Source organism: Xiphophorus hellerii, chromosome 11, assembly GCF_003331165.1.
Source record: "Xiphophorus hellerii strain 12219 chromosome 11, Xiphophorus_hellerii-4.1, whole genome shotgun sequence".
NCBI classification, from domain to species: domain Eukaryota; kingdom Metazoa; phylum Chordata; class Actinopteri; order Cyprinodontiformes; family Poeciliidae; genus Xiphophorus; species Xiphophorus hellerii.
In genome coordinates, this window is record NC_045682.1 from 1704733 (window position 1) to 1725706 (window position 20974).

Consider the following 20974-nt stretch of genomic DNA (forward strand, 5'->3'; position numbering starts at 1 on the left):
CTCCGTTCATCTTCCATCAGTTGCAATCCAGTTCCCTGTCCATCCTGAAGACAAACATCCCCACTGCATGATGGTGCCACCACTATGTTTCACAGTGCGGAATGACTGATCATCTTTAAGTGTAGAACTAGAGGTTTCAAAAAGTTACATTTTGTTCCCATCTGACTAAACGACTTACGTCCACATGCCAACAGTGTTCGCAAGCTAAAATAAAATTGTAATCCTAATTCTCCCTTCTGTGGATATATGTGGTTTACAGTCCGATCGTGTCAGACTTCAGTCCTCTGATGTCCAGCAACTTGTGGATGGATTTCCTCCAGGTTTTAGTAGGACTCCTATCTACATGGTAAGGAGGAAATTCTGCAATTTAATTTAGATGTTCCAGACCAATTAATGTCTGAAACGGGGTGAGAAGTTCAAAGCCAGGGATATGGTTTTATAATCTAAACCTGATTTAGAGTTCTCTACAACTTTCTTCCTAACCTGTCATGGAGGGATTTAGATTGATTAGAATCCTTCTTTGAGGAGTCATGGACTGGCTTTTGTTGCGAGTTGGCTTTGAAAATAAATTAACTCAGTTGCAAAGCTTAGGTGTGTTTTTTGTGAGCATTCAGGTTTGTTGTAGTTGCCAATGACACCAATAACTACTGTTGCCACAGAAATCAATGTGACCAGGTTTAGGACCATTTACAATTTGGAAAATTGTTCATAATCCTGCTTCTGCTTTTATTAAAATATTGCAATTGTGCAATTTGTTACATATTTTATTTGTTAGAAGTTGTAGTTGGTTCACTTGAGGACATGACAAGGACTACATTCTTTACATAACTGCATTTTACCTGAATGTTTTAATGTACAAAGATCACACAACATTGCTAAAGTTCCAGAAAAATTAGAATCACGTGCAAAACAACATAAAATATCAAGTGTTTACTTCAAACATCCATCCATCCATTTTCTAACACCTTTGTCCCTAGTGGGTTCAGGAGGGTTGCTGGTGTCCATCTCCAGCTAATGTTCCTGGCGAGAGGCGGGGTCACCCTGGACAGGTCACCAACAGGGCAACACAGAGACAGACAGGACACACAGCCATGCACACACACACACTCACACTTAAGGACAATTTAGAGAGACCAATTAACCTGACAGTCATGTTTTTGGACTGTGGGAGGAAGCCAGATTACCCGGAGAGAACCCAGCAGGGAGAACATGCAAACTCTGGGAATCAAACCCAAAACCTTCTTGCTGCAAGGCAACAGTTCTACCAACTGCGCCACTGTGCAGCCCTTTACTTTGAACAGAAACTAAAAAATAAACACAACAAGCAGCATACAAGATCTCTGAATTTGACTACATAAAGCTTATTTCCATTTTTAGCTCACTGAAAAGGTTGAAAATTAAATGAATTCAAAACGACCAAATAAACACAATTTTATTTTAGTTGACCTTTACTGACACAGGATAAAAGTCATTGAGAAAATAAACCCATTTTCAAGTTAGACCTGTTCCAAAATGATATAGGAGAACTGAGTTCAGTTGAAAACTGATCTGATTATCAACAACATGCAGGATGAAGACATTTCTTAAGAAGATTCTGTCTAGCAACATGAAGTAGGCTTTTTCAGTGTTGAAAAGTAGAGATTGATTAAGTGAGTTAAAGCTAAATTCAGTGATCATGTATGCTGCATGCTGTTCTTTTATTATGTTTCCTGTTCAAAGGAAACACAAGTTATACTAGGTCAAGTAATATTTCACACGTGATATGTTTCTCTGGAATTTTCTGTGATGTTTAAAACATTCTGCATCATCAGGTGTGGCTGCTAAACCTATAATTTTCAGGTACATGCAGTTATCTAAAGAATCTAGTCCTATCCATGTACTGAAGTGACCCAACTACAACAGTAAACATCTAAAATATCAATTATTGGTGTCATTGTCAGCTATGTGCTGCCACACACCTGAATACGTATGAAAAACCAACCCAACCCTCGGCTTTCTCTGATGCTAGTCACATTTCAATGCAACTGGGTTTACTTTACCAGTCAAGTTACAACAAAATCTAATCCAGGGCTTCTCAATGAAAAGTCCAACAAATCTGATTCAAGTCTATCTAAAGCCCTTCATGACAACCCAACTCATTCTATTATCCAGTTTATCCCTGTAAAAATACATAAAAGAATTTAGTCCAATTTATGATTTGGGGGTTTACCAACCAGAAGATGTTCATGACAGAAAAGACATTTTGAAAAGATGATAACAGAAAAAGCTTTATGGTTGGCAATGATAATCGTGTTTTCTTACAAGTGAAGGATTACTTGAATCAGTTAAGTTAAATTAATAATTACCTTAAGTTAAATAATTCAAAACATAAATTCATGTAAGGTATTGAAAAATCATGCAGGGACAAAAGAGTTGTCTGTCTATTATACCTTTGTAAAATTCAAAACGTTTCCCACATTGTTATAACATATCACTCTTTATCTAGCATCGGGATTTCCATCGTTCTTCTATAGAAACACAGCGGCTCTTCATAATGCTGGCAAAAACTGTTGCAACTGAGAAATGTTTTTGAACAGTTTAAGCTTTTTTCCTGTTTCTATATTGTATATATGCATAGAATTTTACAAATGATACAACAAATTGTTTTAGTTCTTTTGTTTTGTTGTTAAGCTGAAAACTGCATCTTATTTCTTAATTTTTCATAAAATTAAAGTCTCATTCAAGAAAATTTTTTGTTGTTTCATGCAAGTTAGACTTTTTTTCTTTGTTCTAAAATATGACAAAACATTTAGTTCTTTCTTTTAACTATAATATTCATTTAAAATGTTTAATTCTTTCCCAGTCAGAGCCTGTTTCACTCATAAATTTCCATAGCATTTGTATAAGTGTTTGATTAAACCATTCAGTGAGGCCATCTGTTTGTGGATGATAGGGTATTGTTGTCAATCCTTTAATTCCCAGAAACTGATACACATCTTTAAGCAGCTTGGACATGAAATAGGTGCCCTGGTCAGTCAGTATTTCCTGAGGAAAGCCTTCTCTGGAAAAAAATTGCACCAAACAGAATGCAACATTCTTTGCTTTAACAACTTTCAACGGGATAACCTCTGGATATTTAGTTGTGTAATCCACAATGACCAGCATAAAACGGTTACCTGCTTTACTCCTTTCAACCAGGCCGACTATGTCCATACCCAAGCGTTGAAATGGTGTACTCAGAACTGGAAGCGGTTGGAGAGGAGTTTTGCCGGGGAGTCTAGCTGATGTCATTTGGCATTCTGGACAGTTCCTGCAAAACTGCACAACATCTTTACACAAGCCAGGCCCCAAAAAAACAGCGCTTTATACGGGTTAAGGTCTTATGCTTCCCCAGGTGGCCAGCCCAGGGAATTGAATGGCCCAACTTCAAAACAGTTTCTCCAACTGCTTTGGGAACCACAAGCTGTTTAATTGGCCCATTTTGTCTGTAAAGAATGTCATTTTGAATGACAAAATGATTTTTATTGACTTTGGCTTCTTTAAAGCATCTCGCAAGACTTGAATCCTGGTGCTGCAGCTCCAATATATTACCAGGGATTTTGAAGTCTTGGAGTACCGCAGGCTCTGGTGCATCAGAAGGAACAACCACCGTCCCTTGAAACTTTTCCCTTCTCCGTAGTCTTTTGGATTTCCTGCCTTTAGTGTCCTCTGTGAAAAACTCCACATTGTGAAATGGTAAGGTACTGAGGTCGGAAACAATTTCCTCAGATTGCTTTGCTTGGGCCAGAATTAAAGCAACATTGCACTGAGGAGAATTCAATAGGTCAATCAGCACTGGCAGGTCATTGCCAAGAATCACTGGAAATGGCAAGTTATCTACTACCCCAACATTAAGCGGGAAAGTTTGTCTTTTTATAGTCACATAAACATCTGCTGTTGGATATTGTTTTTTGTCACCATGGACGCAGCAGATTGGAACGGTCTCACTGGTGCAAACAAACTGGGGTGAGACGTACCTGTGCTGGACCAAAGTCTGTGTACTTCCTGTATCAATCAGGGCCCTCAGTGCCTGACCGAAGAGCTCCACAGAAGTCTCTATTAATTAATTCATTGCTCCAACATTTTGAGTCTCTTTCCTGGGCACAAAAAACATCTGGGACAACTTAACAGCATTTTGAGGACACATTGGTTCAGTATGACCCTCCTGTCCACATAAGTAACAAGTGTTTTTTTTCCCCATTGAACTTTTAAGCCAAACCTCTCTTTTTCAGGTAGCTTACCCACAGCTGAAACTGGTTGGGCTGGAGATTGATGGCGGCCATCCTTTTTCCAGCTTTGAAAAGCCCAAGAGTTCTTCCTCCTCACAGCCACAAACACATCAGCCAGTTCAGCAGCCTCCTTTGCAGTCTTTGGATTATGTTTTATCCAAACCTGAAGTTCTGGTGACAACATTCTTAGATGTTGTTCGAGAATCATTATTTCATTGATTTGTTCAACTGTTTTACCGTTACGTTGCACCCATTTGACATACAGCTGTTTCAGCCTTATGTAGAGCTCTTTTGGAGTTTCTTCTGGCTCCTCCTGAAGCGAGCGGAATCTTTGCCTGTAGTTTTCACTGTTAATGTCATACTTCTGCAAAACAGCTAATTTAACTTGATCATAGTTCATAGACAAATCAACATCCATGTGCACAAAGGCACTTCTAGCTTTGCCTGTTAGCAGAGGTATTAAATGGAAAGCCCAGTCAGTTCTTGGCCACCTGCAGGCAGAAGCTATTCTTTCAAAAGTAATGAGAAAATGTTCAATGTCATCTTCTTTACTCAATTTTTGAAATTTAGGTGCATGAGAAACATACCCCTGTGAATATAGGTCACCTGATTGACTGTGTTGAGGTGAAGCTGCCACTCCAGGATCTGGTGGTTGTGTAGGCCGCACTGGTGATGTCCGTGGAGCAGTTGGAGTAGTCTCAGGTTGGCTCTCCCTTTGAAACAATCTGAACTGTTGTTGTAGTTCCTCAAATTTCTGTTGTTACTTAGCAGTTTCTCTGGTCCAGTGGTCCTTTTTGGCCTTCTGATGTCCTATGTGGGCTCTGAGAAGGTTGGCCAAGTCTGCTAGTGTTGGTTCACTCCTCTCCTATTCCATGTCAAACACTCCACCAACAGCTCCTGCTTCTGCTTTTGGGCCAGATGAGGATTGCAGTCCTCTTTTGAGATCTTTCATCTGAAAAGGAATGTTTGGTAACTTTATTACTAACCATTACTAACGTTGAGTAACCATAATTTCCTCTGTTCCAATTTTTCTTGGGATGTCTTTTAGGGGCATTATGCAATAATCAATTGGGCAAAAACCAAATCAAAGGAAAAGACTGAACTTTTACAGACAAATGCAGCCCCACATTAAGCTGATAAATTGTGACTGTTATCACAGTGAGTCAGCGCTCTCTCTTTTGGCCCTGTACAACTATGACAACACAGAAAGCAAACCCTGAAGAACTGGAGAACAGCAAACTTGTCTAATATTTTACTTCAAGCCAGAAGACCTTGAGGAAGCTTCCAGTTAAATTTTAAAGTAAATTCCAAAAGGATATTTTTGTGTATTTTAGACAAAACTGACAAACTTTCAGAATGTTTTCTTTCAAATTTGGTACAATGCTAGCATTTAGAAAGGTTGCTTATATACACAGTAATTGAAATCAGATTTGAACATCCACTTTATCACTTGCATTTGAATGAACCATCAGAGTGATGAGGGGCAAGAAACTCTGTCTTCATCTAATCATAATCAGACTGCTGTCCCAATACCTCCAGCAGCAGTGGAGAAGGCAGGATCTCAACATCCATGTACAAGTCCTGTTGTGCCAACTCCAACTGCAACTGCAACCATCTCTCTTGGTCAGATTTGTCCATAGAACCTGGTTCCACATCAGACGCCACAAACCTCAACGTTACTTTGGTCGGATCCTTCTGTGGTGAATTGGTGGTGAGTATAGACGCGGTGAACCTAGGATGAAGAGCAAATGATGGTTTTAATCATGAAAAGTACAGAAGAATGAGGCAAGGTACTCAGATACTGGTAGCACTGGTAACACTACACTGGAACATGACAAAATGACAAGACACAACAAGGATCCGATGAGAAGCAGGTGACAGGTGGGGTTAAGTACACGTAGTGTAATCCAGGGAAAACGAGGGACAGCTGGAACCAATTGCAGTTTTCTGGCCGATCACAGATTACCGGTCTGTTAATAATCCTGGCCTGCCGATTCCGATTTTGGCTGATACAATTTTTTTTGTCTAAAATCTTGCTAAATGTAGCAAGAAAGTTGATGAGTTGCCAACAGTGAGATGACTATTGATGCAAAACATATAGACCTGATCTGATGGGCCAGTTTGCTAGTCCAACCTCTCTCACAGCAAAGCAGAAGAAGGTAACAGTTGAATTAAATACCTTTGTCGAGGTAGATCAAATCAGAAGTTAAATCGACTTCACATGTAAATATCGGCCGATCGCCGATTTCCCAAGATTAGGGAGATCAGCACCGATAAATCAGGTGGCTGATAAATTGGTCCATCCCTGCTGGAAACAATAATGGAGTAGATGCTAGAACACAGGGACTAATAAACACACAGAAAACCAAATCCTCATATCACCAGAATTCTATATTCATATTTTGGATATCTAGTGGTCCAACAAAGCACTGAAGAACAGCAAGACCAAGGATAATAAGTGTGATATGGTGTAAAAAAAAAAATAAAATAGGTGAAAGGTGTTATGGTACACAGACAGAAACAATTGGTACAGAAACAATGTGTGGTTAGTTTGTCTTCTATTTTGATTCCTCTTCCTCTTCCAGACACTCATTTCGCTTACGTATTTTCTGCCAACCACAGACAGGTTTTGGTATATAATGAAGACCAAATGAAGCTTTCTGAAGCTTGCATTGGAAAAAAAGCTTAATTACACAACAGTGGACCTTTACAATTTGTGGCTTCTTGTCAAGTCCCTGGGATGTCTGATTAGTAATTCTTAAACTAATAACTAATCAGGATTACCCAACCTCATCCATAACTACTCCGGATTCTTCTGAATTTGGTGTGCCCTCCAGCCCACACACAATCAGTGTCTTATGTAACTAATTCCCTTGCAACTTTAGCTTTTTGTCATGTTGTTACATTTGGTGACCACTATGTGGAGCTAGAGTCATTGTGAAGTATTGCAGATGAATGTTTTTTTGTTTGGTTTTTTTTTTTACGTTTGACTGGCAAGTAAAGCCAAAGTACAGAATTAAATATCATACTCTATCTGTCAATCATTGAAGGTGTTGGTCAACATTAAAGGTGTGGTCGTGAAGATTACTGGGATCACCAGCTATTTTTTCCTTCTGGTTGTTCTCTGCATGCTCAAAAACAAAAGAAATAGTCCTTCAGCCAGAATAAACAACAGCAAAAACATTTTCTATTTCTGTACTCTGTATTCAGCCCCAAACCTTCCAGAATATATTGAAGATGCTTTTCACAGTTTATTCTTTGAGCCAGTTATGGTCTTACCAAATGAAATAAAAAAAAAATCAAATGAAAGATACATTATTAATACTCCAAGGGAAATAATAATAACTAAAGAAAACAATTACAAAAAAATGTTGAAAACAAGCCAAAAAGTTATACTAATATAATTGCTGTCATGTTTGTTAAATAAGATTTTTGTCTCATTTGATTAACTGTTCTAAGAATGTAAACATTAGTAATATGTTAGAAGTGCAAGTGTAACGGTGACAAACAATCAAAAGAGATATTGAGATTGAGTCCGCAACATTTTAATTTAATAATTGTTACACAGTAACTCCGTTAGCGGTCTCGTTCCTAACAGCCGTTAGAAAAAAAAGCACATTCACCAACGTTCCACAACCGTCGTTACCTAGCAACGGCGGAGTGATATTGACCCCCTCCGCAACCACGTCAACCTGCGACACCACTAGTAAATAACACACAACGAAACACAAAACAGTATTAATAAACACAAAACAGTATTAATTTACCTCGACTATTCCATCAAAATGGCCTGTATGCCACACAAGCCTCTGGAAAATAGAAAAAGAAAACCTTACCATGTACTCCTTTATGAGGGTTTCTAGGTCTTCATTGAAATGAACAATTAGAACTTTTAATACACAAACACTTTTAGTTTCTATGGGATCATTCAAAGAAAAAGGGCAAGATTACAATTGCTGCATTTTGCAGTAAAACATGGGGTAGAAAATGAACAAAGGAAGAAATAAAAAGTAATCACAGAAAAGTCCACAATAGCTGACATTTTAGGAGTTCCATATAGCTGAGAGTTTTTCCAAACAACTTAAATGGTAAAATATCTTGTAAGAAAATACCAAATTCAGGATAAGCGTTAAGATGGATTAAGCAATTGCATTAAAACATTAAGAGAATGAATTGAACAAAAAATATCTTTATAACAGACAAAAGTCTGTCATAGTAGTTTTTATTGTTCGTTCAAACCTCATCATTTGCTTCGGAAAACTATCGTTTGCAGTAAGAAGTGTTGGTCTGGCTAGCTTCCTCATGAGTGTGGATGTCAGTGGGACAAACCCTGCGTACACAGAAATCTATTTATCTTTCACAGCAACAACAAAATGACATTAATGCCAACAGCAATGCGTAAGAATATACTTCTATCTCTGGGTTCATTTTAGTTGAAACAATAGTAAATAAACAAGACTGGGAGTGTTGCTCATTTTGATTTATAATCAAATTTTGATTATTAATCAAAATTACAACTTCCAGTTTTGGGTAAATATTCATTAGAGATTTTAACTTCCTACAAAATTCACAAAATGTAGTGATCAACATAACATATGCCTGCCTTTACAGTCAGAAAACTGGGCTTTCATTGCCTTTTGAAATTGACAATGAAAGGATTGTCCTCAATCAATAATATTGCGCCATTGATAACTACATGTCCTTTATAATTTCTCCTTCAATGAACTTAAAAAAACATTGTTTAGACAACTTGTCTCTTGTTGTTAAATAAACCTCATGAAGTTTAATTTCTGAGTTAAAACCAATACAATTTTCTTGTTGACAGTTGTCAAATGTTGAATGTTGTTGCATTTTCAAGGCACCAGGTGGACTCTAATTTTCAAGTTAAACCACCTTCGAAAGTTTCACAGTGCAGTACCAACCTCTGTCTAGGCTTTCTTTGATTTGACTTGTTGAGAAGTCTGGACAGTAGATTCCCTCGGTTGTTCTAGGCCTCTTAACTTGATTTGAAGCTGTGCATCAGTCACTCAGGCCGTGCTTGCAGGAATTGACATTTGGCTTAGAATGCCAATTCTAAGCTGAATGACATAACATACTAAGATTCTTAACTTAGTCTGGTAGTTGTTACTGAAATTCACACAAAACCGCAAGACACTATAACATGTATTACTTGTTACTCTAAATATCTCTGACCATTATGATGATGATGAACAATTCGTCGTTCAAAAATGGAGCTGTGAAATAGTAATTGCTCTCCTGATACATCACTATATGGGATTAACAAATTTTTTGGGCAAACTTGGCTCAATTTCACCAGCCACACCCAGACCTGATTACTGTCAGATATAGAATCATGGAAGGAGGAAGACGTGGAATCAAGAAGTCACCTACCAAGAATCTGTCAGACAAAAAAAGTAGGCTCAAAGATTTCTTTTCAGACAGAAAAACAGGCAGGAAGGGAGTCAGGGGAAGCAAAGGAATTAAGGTTGGGAATAAAAATCAGCCTCCATGTGGCGCCATCCCCAGCACTGTTCACCTCTTATGGCAGAAGAGGTGCCTCAGCTGCCACCCCTCATCAGTTTGATCTGGTAATGTCTTTCCTGTTACCTAACCTTTCAACATTCTCAGTTTTACTTTAATTCTACCACTCCTTCCAAACGTTCAGAGTCATGTGAGCACACGCAACAATACAACAGTGACGGGGGTGGCTGCCACTGGATTTTGCACTATCATTCAATAACTTAAAAAGCAGCCAAAAGTGCAACATAACTTTTTTCCATAAAAAGAATTTTTTGCTACTTTTGGTTCCTGATGCTAATTTCTATTATTTGGTGAAGTATTGCTATTCTAGGGAAGGTGAACCCAATATGTTCTCAATGTTGTCAAGAAGATCAGAAAGCAACAATTGACATTACTGCTGCCCAGGTTGAAATGTGTCACATGCCAATAAAGCTTCCTACTGATAAATCTGAAGAACAGAATTTTATTTTTGGATTTTTTTTAATGAGTTCTTACTTCATTTGACATGGAGAGTTTTTTGACTGTTTGTTGCTAGTTATACATTACTCCCATAAAAGTTCATAATAAATTATTTTTAGTTAAAGAAAAAAAGCAACAGTTACATAAAAAGAAAGTAAAAAGATTATGTTTCACACATGAAATCCATGGGTTTAATAGACTATCTAGTTCTTATGGGGATACTGGTGATAAATCAGTGCCCCCAGAATTAAATATTTGTATTTCAGAAGATTATATTATATTAAACTGCTTCAATTACTGAAATAGTTTAGTGACTATTCATGTGTGGAACTGCGTCATCTGTTATGTCACTATTTATTCTGGCTGCAATGCATGTAGACATTTTTATACTATGATGTTATTTCTTTCAGCCAAGTAAAGAAAAGGTTTCTCCCTGGGAGGAACTAAAGGATCTAATCTCTCCACCTCTTAAAGAAAGATATTCTTAAATGAGGAGTTTCTTCTTTGATTTTAGACAATTCAAAATATAGGAAAAATAGGAATAAAGGGTAATGAGAATAAAAGTCCCCTTTAATATTTTATTTTGTTTTAATGTTTCAATAAAGGCACAAAATGTTACAGCTCACATTACATACTAAAATAGCTTTTGAATTAAAACAGTTGTAAAATGTCTTTAAAATAGAATATATTTTCATATGTGGATTGTTTTTCTTAATGTAACAATTATCCGTTTCTTCCAAATTACTGTTTGATGCCAAAATGTTTTAGATTTGAAGCCATGTTTAGTGGCCCAGCCGAGAGGAAACATGCAAACAGCTGGTCAGCAATTTCAGAAGAATTACATTGCTGTGATACTGATTCATGGATCACTGAGAAGGAAATACATATATTTAATATTTAAGTCTACCAGACATAATTAGAATTAAAAAATTATCAGACTGGTTTCATGTTTCTTGACTTGTCAAACAACAAGGGCAATGCCACATCTAGAACAATGAAAACAAAGACACAAAATATTTAGGACTTATTTAAGGAAAGCCTGTTTTGGTGGTGAGTAACTTAATGATATGTTTCATTGTAGTGAATGACCATTTTCCATTATATACTGCCTTGTATTAAAGGTGTGTTAAGGTGTGTTGACATGTTTTCAGAATGATTTGACAAATAAAAAAAGGAGTTTTAGGGTTGTGGCGCTATGAAAACAGAGACACCTGATTAGTGAGGTCATCTGTCCAGTATATAAAGTGCAGCACAACTTTGAAGTTTAGTATCGGAATCCAGGAGAACTCACCAGCAGGTCCATCTGAACATCACCATGAAGCTGATTTTTTCTTTGACTCTCATCTGGGCTCTCTACAGCACAGGTAACATTAATTATATTATGTGTAACTTAAGTTAGAAAACATCACAATTAGACACTCCAGCTTTTTTCAGCTTTAATTAACCTTGTTGTTCGACTAAGAGACAAAACATTTTGATATTTCTATTTAGTATTATTTATTTATTTATTTTTCAGATATTGGACACAACATTTTTACCAGCAGACTCATGACACTTTTTTAATGATTATTGTAGAAGTCAAGGTTGTTGTTGGTCGTTTAATATGACTGTTGGTATGTTTCTAGCTCAAACTGGTCCTCGAATCATTGAATCTTATCATAAACAATTATTTTCTTTGTTCAAGTTGATAAAGCTTTTTTCTCTCCAATGTATTAAAATATTTTCTTCCGTCAGACTATATTGTTGAATATGTATTTTCTTTTTCTGGAGGTCATTTAATAAAAAAACATATTTTTAGAAACTTAATTGTTGGGAAGACATTTATCTGTTCTTTGACAAACTAGGATGTTCATAATATTCTACTGTTCACTATAATTCTGTGCATCCCAATAGAAAAACAAATAAATTTAAAACTTGTTAGCTTCCCTAAAGCCTAAGCAAACTTGAAACCTTCTGACATATTGGGTACTTATATTTATAGTTGTAGTTACAAATTATTCATGAAATCTTTTTTTTGAGGTATTTACTTTGACATTTTAAAGCCCTGTAACAATGGTATGTGATTTATTTTTGTAAAGCACATCTATCATTTCTAACTTGTTAAACATATTTCAAACAATTATTTGACATTGATTCTTTTCCCCTGATTGCAGCTGGAGCCCTGATGTGTATGAACTGCACAGACCAGACATGTTCAAGCCCAACACCAGTAACATGTAGCTCAGAGACGATGTGTATAACAGCTACCATCTTAGGTATTGTTCTGCTTATGTCTCATTTAACTTTTTTTGGAATAAACTGCATCCATGTCTTACATGTGTTATATAAAAACCACCAAACATCTTCTTGACTCTACAGCTACTCAATCTGGAACTTCAGTAACACAGCTCTACAAAGCCTGTGCAGCGTCCTCTCTGTGTCCGGCTACAGGCACCTCGACTTTTTCAGTCAACTTGGGATCCCAAAGTGCAATTGCATCTGCTCAGTGCTGCAACACAGACACCTGCAACTCACAGACTCTGCCTGGTAGGTTTCATTACAAACTTTAAAAAAATATGATTCTCTGTTTATTTTATTTTATTTTAGCTATTTTATTTTATTTTATTATTTTGTGTTTATTGAGATTTTTCTTTCCGTGTTGTGTTTTAATTGCAGCCCCAACTACTCCTGCTGCAAACTCCCTTCAATGCATTGCTTGTAACCCCACAACTTCTCAGTGCACCACTCCAATAACCTGTTCAGGAAATGAGACCAACTGCTTCTCAGCAACTTGTAAGTTTAGCAAAAATACTGACTAATCCTTAGTACACTTTTCTTAATATCAGTGAGAGGAAATATTAATGCTTAATCTGTACTGTATGCTAGACAGTTAGAAGTTGATTATTAAAAACAATTTATTCACTTAACAGACAAAGTGGCACTGAGCTTCATTTATATTGCCCTAATAAAGAATTAATGTAACTGTATCCTGCTTTTTACATCAACAGTGAAAAATGGAGCAAACACAATTCCTGCACTGGGTTGTGCATCACCAAACACCTGTACAGCTGCTTCAGGTCTGGGAAGTTTGCCGTTCATGCAGAGTGTTGGTTCAATCAGTGGACCAACCTGCTGTGCAACCAGTTTGTGCAATAATCCAAGTACAACCACCACTGCTGCACCAACCACTACAACCACCACTGCTGCACCAACCACTACAACCACCACTGCTGCACCAACCACTGCAACCACCACAGCTGCACCAACCACTACAACCACCACAGCTGCACCAACCACTACAACCACCACTGCTGCACCAACCACTACAACCACCACAGCTGCACCAACCACTACAACAACCACTGTTGCACCAACCACTACAACCACCACAGCTGCACCAACCACTACAACCACCACAGCTGCACCAACCACTACAGCTGCACCAACCACTACAACCACCACAGCTGCACCAACCACTACAACCACCACAGCTGCACCAACCACTACAACCACCACAGCTGCACCAACCACTACAGCTGCACCAACCACTACAACCACCACTGTTGCACCAACCACTACAACCACCACAGCTGCACCAACCACTACAACAACCACAGCTGCACCAACCACTACAACAACCACTGTTGCACCAACCACTACAACCACCACAGCTGCACCAACCACTACAACCACCACAGCTGCACCAACCACTACAACCACCACAGCTGCACCAACCACTACAACCACCACTGTTGCACCAACCACTACAACCACCACAGCTGCACCAACCACTACAACCACCACTGCTGCACCAACCACTACAACCACCACAGCTGCACCAACCACTACAACCACCACAGCTGCACCAACCACTACAACCACTACTGCTGCACCAACCACTACAACCACCACTGCTGCACCAACAACCACGACCACCACAACCAGTGATGCCTCTAACTTCAGACTTGGCTTTATTCACTTGCTGTTTGCTTTTCTTTATCTTTTAAGTGTCTAAAGATAAATCAGAGATGTTACATTTGAACCAAAATTAGAAGAATATGTACATACTGCTTCTAGCTTGGACCTGGATATTAGGTATTTATTGGTATATTATATGTAGGATATTGGCATATTTATTCATTTGTTAAAATGAATAATAATGTATGACTTTATTTGATTTGATCTCTAGTTTTATCATTATATTTTGCAACATCAGAGAAGTTTATTGTGTAACTTTCATAAGTTGGTTATTCTTGGTCACTCCCCTTCTTAGGAACATTGGACTAGGAAGTAATTCCTGTGATGAACTGAGTAAACTTGGAGTTCCACCAGCTGCGGTTCTGGAACAGAGTAAAAGTGTGGGGACAGGACTTGACTGTAGAACAGGTTACAAAAAATAATATACAGACATATCTTCAGTGATTTGCTTTATGTAATGCATTCTTACTCCCTTTATATTTTATAAAAGTATTCTTTATAGAACCCAAAACGCTTAGCAATTTGGAGAATGATGAAGCTAGAAGCTGAGGGAGCACATCCTGTCTTCATTTATGTCAATGAAAGTGAGGAGAACCTCATTTGGTCCAGTTTCAGGACAGAGCTGATACATAACCATGTGTGCTGCGATCTGTAATGATTGTGTCCTATGCCATATCTTAAACAGAATAGTCTTTATTCTATAGTCACTATTGACCCATGATGCTACACAGAACGCCTCATAATGTTCATGATTGCACTTGTTACAGCCTTTGTGATAGTAACTGTTAACAAGGTCAAAAATGGGGCAGCCAAAAAGTTCTCAGAATCAAATGTAGTGAGCATAACAGTTGGACAGTAATGAAGGGAAAGAAAAAAAAAATCTCGTTAACTGCAGACACAGACAAACCCACACTCACAATCCAAGGGTTCGCAGACAAACAATCATCTGGGTGTGTTGCCACCCTGAGGTCTATTTTCATAGTTCTGTTGTGTTCTCCCTGAATATTTTCTCTATAATGATTTGCTGTGTTTTTAGTTTTGTTTAGGTCTTGTCATATGTTGTTCTTCCTTTGAATTAATTATTGCTCAAAAGGTCTCACAATACTGGTTTGTTCCCTTGTGTTGAGTTTCTTTATTTATTCTTGCATTTTGTTTAGTTTTCTTAGATAAGTATTAGTATTTCTTGGTTTATTATGTCCTCTTTAGTTTCTTATTCTTATTGTATTTGTGCGCTCCAGTAAATCCTTGTTATTCACCAACAGTGCCTCATCATCCTCATGTTATTCAGCTGCTCTGCAACTCAAACTCTTAATTTTCACTGTTCACTGCCAGATTCTTTGTTTTCATTAGCTGACTTAATTTTTTTCCCTTTCTCTTTCTTTATTTCGTGTGCACATGCAATATTTTAAAGTCTATTCTCTGATTGAACCTTGGGACGCCCACATTTGACTTCTGTCTGTTTCGATGAGAAGTTTCCTACTGAAACAAATAAATCCCTGTTCTTTATGTAAGATTTGAACCAGTGGAGCACTGGACTTGAGAGTCCTACCTAACTCTCCAGTCATTTCAGTAAAATGTCATAATCAACAGTGTCAAAAGCTGCACTGAGGTCCAACAGAACCAGCACTGTGGTTCTCCCACAGTCTGTGTTTATATGGATTTCATTGAACACTTTGATGAGGGCAGTGTCAGTATTGTGGTGAGACCAGAAACCAGACTGAAAGACGTTAAAGCAGTTGGTTATCTTTAGGAAGCTATTTAATTGTTTAAACAGCTTTTTCAGTAATTTTGCTGATGAATGGGAGGTTGGAGATCGGCCTGTAATTCTGCAGGTGTGATTTGTCTGGATTGTTCTTCTTATCAGTCCTTTAATAACTGCTGTTTTTAAAGCCTGGGGAAAACACCTGATTAGAGCAATGAGTTTACTATTTGGGTCAGATCATTTGCAATGACAGGCAGGACTTTCTTAAGAAAAGGTGTGGGTATGATGTCAAGACAGCAGGAACTTGAGCTTAATTCCTCCCACAGTCCAATTTCTTCTAGACTTCTTTAGTTAAGTAGTTGAAATTTAGTCATTGTTTTCCACAACTATGTTTGGGCATAGCATTGGTACAAAATTTAGTGTGGATGTGCAGATTAATCCTCTGATCTATGGACTTTTCTCTTCAAAAAAGTTGGCAAATTCATTGCAGGCCACGTTAGATTACAGGTCAGGTGGTACAGTCACAAGAGGGTTTGTGAACCTGTAGACCAAGCATTTTTAATATTTTTGTTTATGATTTCTGCAAAGAATGTTTCCCTTGTATGTTTTAGTGTTGAGTGATAACTAGCAGGCTTTGGTTGTAGATTTCATAACAAATGTGAAGTTAAGTTTTACGCCATTTGCATTAGGCCCTATGGCACAGTTGTCTTTCAGATTTGTTTGTGCATTTCTCCATGGAGACTTGTTCCTACCAGACACAACCTTCACTTTAATGGGGGCAATGAAATAAATGATACCTGAAATTTTAGAACTAAAATTATCTACCAGCTCATCTACATTGTTTCAGTTAATGTTAAGTGAGAAGAATGTCATTGCTTCCACTACATGTATCTGGAGCTAAGGTACCACCCAATACCAACTATTAATGCTACTATTCTCCTGTGTGGCAGTTTTTCCAGAATTTATTTGAGGCAAACAAAAAGTACCTGCTTTATTGTCTCAGCAAATTACTGAGTATTTCTCACCACACCCTTTAATGACTTTGCCCAAGCACCTAATCCAGTTCTCCACCAGGTGGTGATAAGAACTCTTTCTGCTTCACTCTTTACTCCATTTTGCACACATATGTTATCACATAAGGGCCGCATAGAAGCACATTTCGTAGCCACTAAGTTCAATTCCAGGCCTGGTATCTTTGTATCTTTGAAAAAAACCTTCTACTTTGGTTCAAGAGGCTATAAGTAGAGTTACTCATTTGAGCTCTTTCAAGGATTGAATTAGCAAGGCCTTTCCATCGGCAAAACTGTCTCTCATAGAACTTGCAGATTAACAGCAGTGCTGTCTCATACAACTCATTTAGGCTATGATGAGATAGAAAAGATAGATAGACTTTATCTATCTATAAATTGTTATTTATAGATAGATTAATTACAATTTATCTATCTATAAACTGTTTTATAGATAGATACTAATATCTATCTATTTATAGATGGATATCTGTATTTATTTAGATAAATATAAATGTAGATATTTATATAGATAATAGATAATAGCTAGACGGACGGACGGACGGACGGACAGACAGAAGAAAAGACAGACAGACAGACAGACAGACAGATAGATAGATAGATAGATAGATATCATGTCGTGACTATGTTGTAACACGGTTGGATCTGTGGATCCATTTTCTTTGCTTGGGTGAACAAACTCCTGTCTAAGATCAGTAGCTGTTAGTGATCAGCAGAGCATTGCTTTCACAATCCTGCTTTCAGACTGAAAATGTGTGCTCTCGAATTATGGCAGAATTCCCTCATATATCAGAATCTAAAGATCCTTTGGCAGACCAGGGCCATCTGCAGTGCTGGTTCATTACCAAATGACTACATTATTTGAAACACCTGTTTGTGTCATAGGAGCAATTTAAATTTTATGAATATTTTCATCACATTAAGTCATTAAAGAAGTTCTTAGGGTGTGTTGAAATTGTTGTCAGCGTGAGTGTTCACAAACAAAAACAAGATGCAGGTTTTGATTTCTGACTGTGAAAACACACCCAGTTATTCCGGTTAGCTGTGCAGTGTATGAAACTTAAAATGAACTCTCTCTATTGTATTGTGTTTGTAACAGGATAATTTTTTTTTTTATGACAACTGCATTTTTTTAATACTTTTTGATCTGATTCTAGGTAGAGCCCTAAAATGGTTCACCTGCTCAGGTGATGCATGTCAAGTACAGCATCAAATCCCTGCCAAACAGGGATGATGTTATTATTAGAGATATTATTTTCGAGATGACAAACAAATCTTTACACGTCTCCCATTTTACACTGATAATTCAAAAACATTACATTAATGCTAAAATTACATAAAAGTGAAATTATTAATAAAGTTGTATTTAAGGTCTAAATAACTAATGTTGAGGAAAAATGATTATTTTTAGTGCTTAATACAGTTAATCATACGGCATGTGTAAAAGGTATATTGAACATTCTTATTTTGAACAAATTTCTTAATTTTGAACAGGTTTGTGTTAAGGATTTAAAACTAAACTATTGATGGGTAAGTATTCAAAGTACAGGAACCAAATGCAGATCAAAGGGGATCTCTCAATGAGGCTCCTGTTGTGTTATCAGAGGACAGGAGGCCATAAAATTAGCATCTCCTGCAGGGCAGTATCACTTGAGCCTGTAGGAGAGAAGTCTGTTTGGTTCACAGAAGATCAAAAGTCTTCCAGAACCAACATCTGGGATGGTGTAAAACTGAATACAACATAGAATGTTGAAACCACTTACATTTAATTTCTAAGACATTTTTCTAAGTACTAATAGCATGGTTTTAACGAAGATTGTATTATCTAATTTTAGAACTACTAATCTAGTAAATGATGAATGTATTTGAAAATTGTACTATCTGTGACAATATCAGAATCAAATGTTTTGTGAAGATAACCTTTCCTTGAACCAAATTACTGGATTTAAGTTTGTCCTGAGAATTTATGTAAGGAGAGATAACGGGAGAGACTCCGGATTCCACAGGTATCTGTGAAATCTTATCTTATGTTTTTCTTTACCCAAATGACCGCAGAACCCTGGAGGCCAGGATGCAGCTGTTTGCTCTTTTGTTGGACCAGAGAGCAAAATCTCCTTTGATCTTTGGCGTAAATTAGGGGGAGTTCTAAGTTTTTCTGAGTGCCCAAGGTAGCTTCCAGTTGGTCAACCAGAGGTACGCCTTAATTGAATATATTAAAAAGGAAAGACACACCTTCAGTATAAGAGTTCGTGCACAGGAGTAATAATTCAGATAGCTGCCACTATTTTGCTTTTTTGCATCAGCTCTCTCCAAAGACACGTCTTTGCCTTTTCTTTGTCTTTTCTTTCTCTATTTTGTTCCTGTCTCAGGTAATGAATGTATATCTCTGTTCCTCTGCGGGTTTTGTTATTAATTCATACGTTGCTTTGTATGGGATTAAACTCTGTAATTCTGTGACGTCAACACGCATTGTTGTTTTCCTTGTGGCCGCACGTCGCCCGCTGAGAGTACCTGGGATCCAGAGGAAGAGAGAGCCAAACTTTTTTCCAAAGTTAATTTAAAAATTATTCTTCCTTAATACTAATAACATCACTAAATAACAAAAATATACAATTTATAGACTATGACATTTGAAATGTTTTCAATCAACAATAACCAAGAACAAAGATTCAAGTCAATTCACTTTATTTATATATCACCAATACACAACAAATGTCTCCTCAAGGCACTTTAAAAATATTTAAATTGAATCATGCATACCGGTGGAAAGAAAACAACTCTAGGACTACTTATATGATCGGAGGAAGCCAAGTTATACCTGCTGAGAGTATTGATGTGTCTTTCAGGACTAATTCAATTCTTTTGAAAGTGACAACTGTTGTTGACAACTGTTCTTTGTTTTTTATGACTTTGCTTGTTTATGATGCTCTGCTCACACCTCAACAGCTATTTTTATTTTTATTTAATTAAAAATAATCCAATTAAATACAATTGATAAATGAATGTGTATTTTTTTGTATTTAATGGATTTAAGAGGATTTTTGTTTCTGCCAAAGCAACCCAAGTCTCTTTTTCTTTAATTGTGCTTCTAAATTAGAATAGACCTAAATGTTAAAGAACAACTGCTTTTTGATTTCCATGTGTTTGACATAATCAGAATTTGCCATGTTCTGGTTTAGCTTTCTGACCCACATGCAGAATCAAACAGAGTCCACGTAAAGGAATTGGTTTTATTTTCCATCAACAAACAACAATCGTACAGATGAAAGATCCTCTTGATTTTCTGGAGGATGGTGAAAGGTCACATGAATGGTGGCGTCTGGAACAAGAGTGGTGTTGTGAGTGGTCTTAATGCTGACCAGAAATGAGATGGTTAAAGAGGAAATAACAGAGCTTACTTTAGAATGGTTGAGTGAAGCATGGGGAGCAGCAGCCACGGCCATGTGTGAAGAATGGATGATTCCAGAGGAGAATGTGAGTAGAGACAGTGACACAGACAGCCAGAGGTCTGATGGAGCCAGCAGGCAGGTAAACTTGCATGTAGGATCCAAAGAAGAAGAAATAGAGGAACTGATCCTTCTTGAAAAATCAGATGAGACTAACCTAGAGGGAATATGTAAATAACTCAAAATGCCCCGCATAGAAATATTCATGACGATAAGTGAGCTACGAGACTAATATTATTATTTCAGGTTGTATATATTAAGATGTTGTGTTATTGTGGGGCAATTTCAAGTTAGATGGTCTGTGAATGTTTGTTAAATGCGTTAAGTGATCACCCTGCGATGGACTGGCGACCTGTCCGGTGTACTCTGCCTCTTGCGCATTGATAGCTGGAGATAGGCACCACCACCCCTTGCAAACCCACCACGGATAAGTGTGTAAGATGATGGATGGATGGATGGATGGATGGATGGATGGATGGATGGATGGATGGATGGATGGATGGATGGATTAAGTGGTCCTCGGCCTGAAAAAGTTTGAGAATCACTGCTCTAGCAGAACCTGTACCAGGCTCAGTACAAAGCAGCCATCAGCCACAACCGACTGGGGGTTTGAGA

General features: G+C 37.5%; 1 protein-coding gene across 1 annotated transcript; it reads left to right on the forward strand.

Moving 5' to 3' along the window:
• Positions 1-11470: 11470 nt before the first annotated feature.
• LOC116728790 (phospholipase A2 inhibitor and Ly6/PLAUR domain-containing protein-like) lies at positions 11471-20972 on the forward strand. The gene is made up of 6 exons (XM_032577109.1): positions 11471-11590; positions 12380-12481; positions 12585-12752; positions 12882-12998; positions 13214-13464; positions 20916-20972. Exons 1-6 carry the CDS (start codon positions 11542-11544, stop codon positions 20970-20972), a joined length of 744 nt encoding a protein of 247 aa, XP_032433000.1. The 5' UTR covers positions 11471-11541.
• Positions 20973-20974: the final 2 nt, after the last annotated feature.

What these genes read in the sequence shown, in the direction of transcription:
- LOC116728790 (XM_032577109.1), top strand. Translation starts at nt 11,542, where the DNA reads ATGAAGCTGATTTTTTCTTTGACTCTCATCTGGGCTCTCTACAGCACA. An exon ending in CTGGGCTCTCTACAGCACAG is followed by an intron (nt 11,591 to 12,379) that starts GTAACATTAATT and finishes CCCTGATTGCAG; the next exon opens with CTGGAGCCCTGATGTGTATG. An exon ending in CCACTGCAACCACCACAGCT is followed by an intron (nt 13,465 to 20,915) that starts GCACCAACCACT and finishes CTGCTCTAGCAG; the next exon opens with AACCTGTACCAGGCTCAGTA.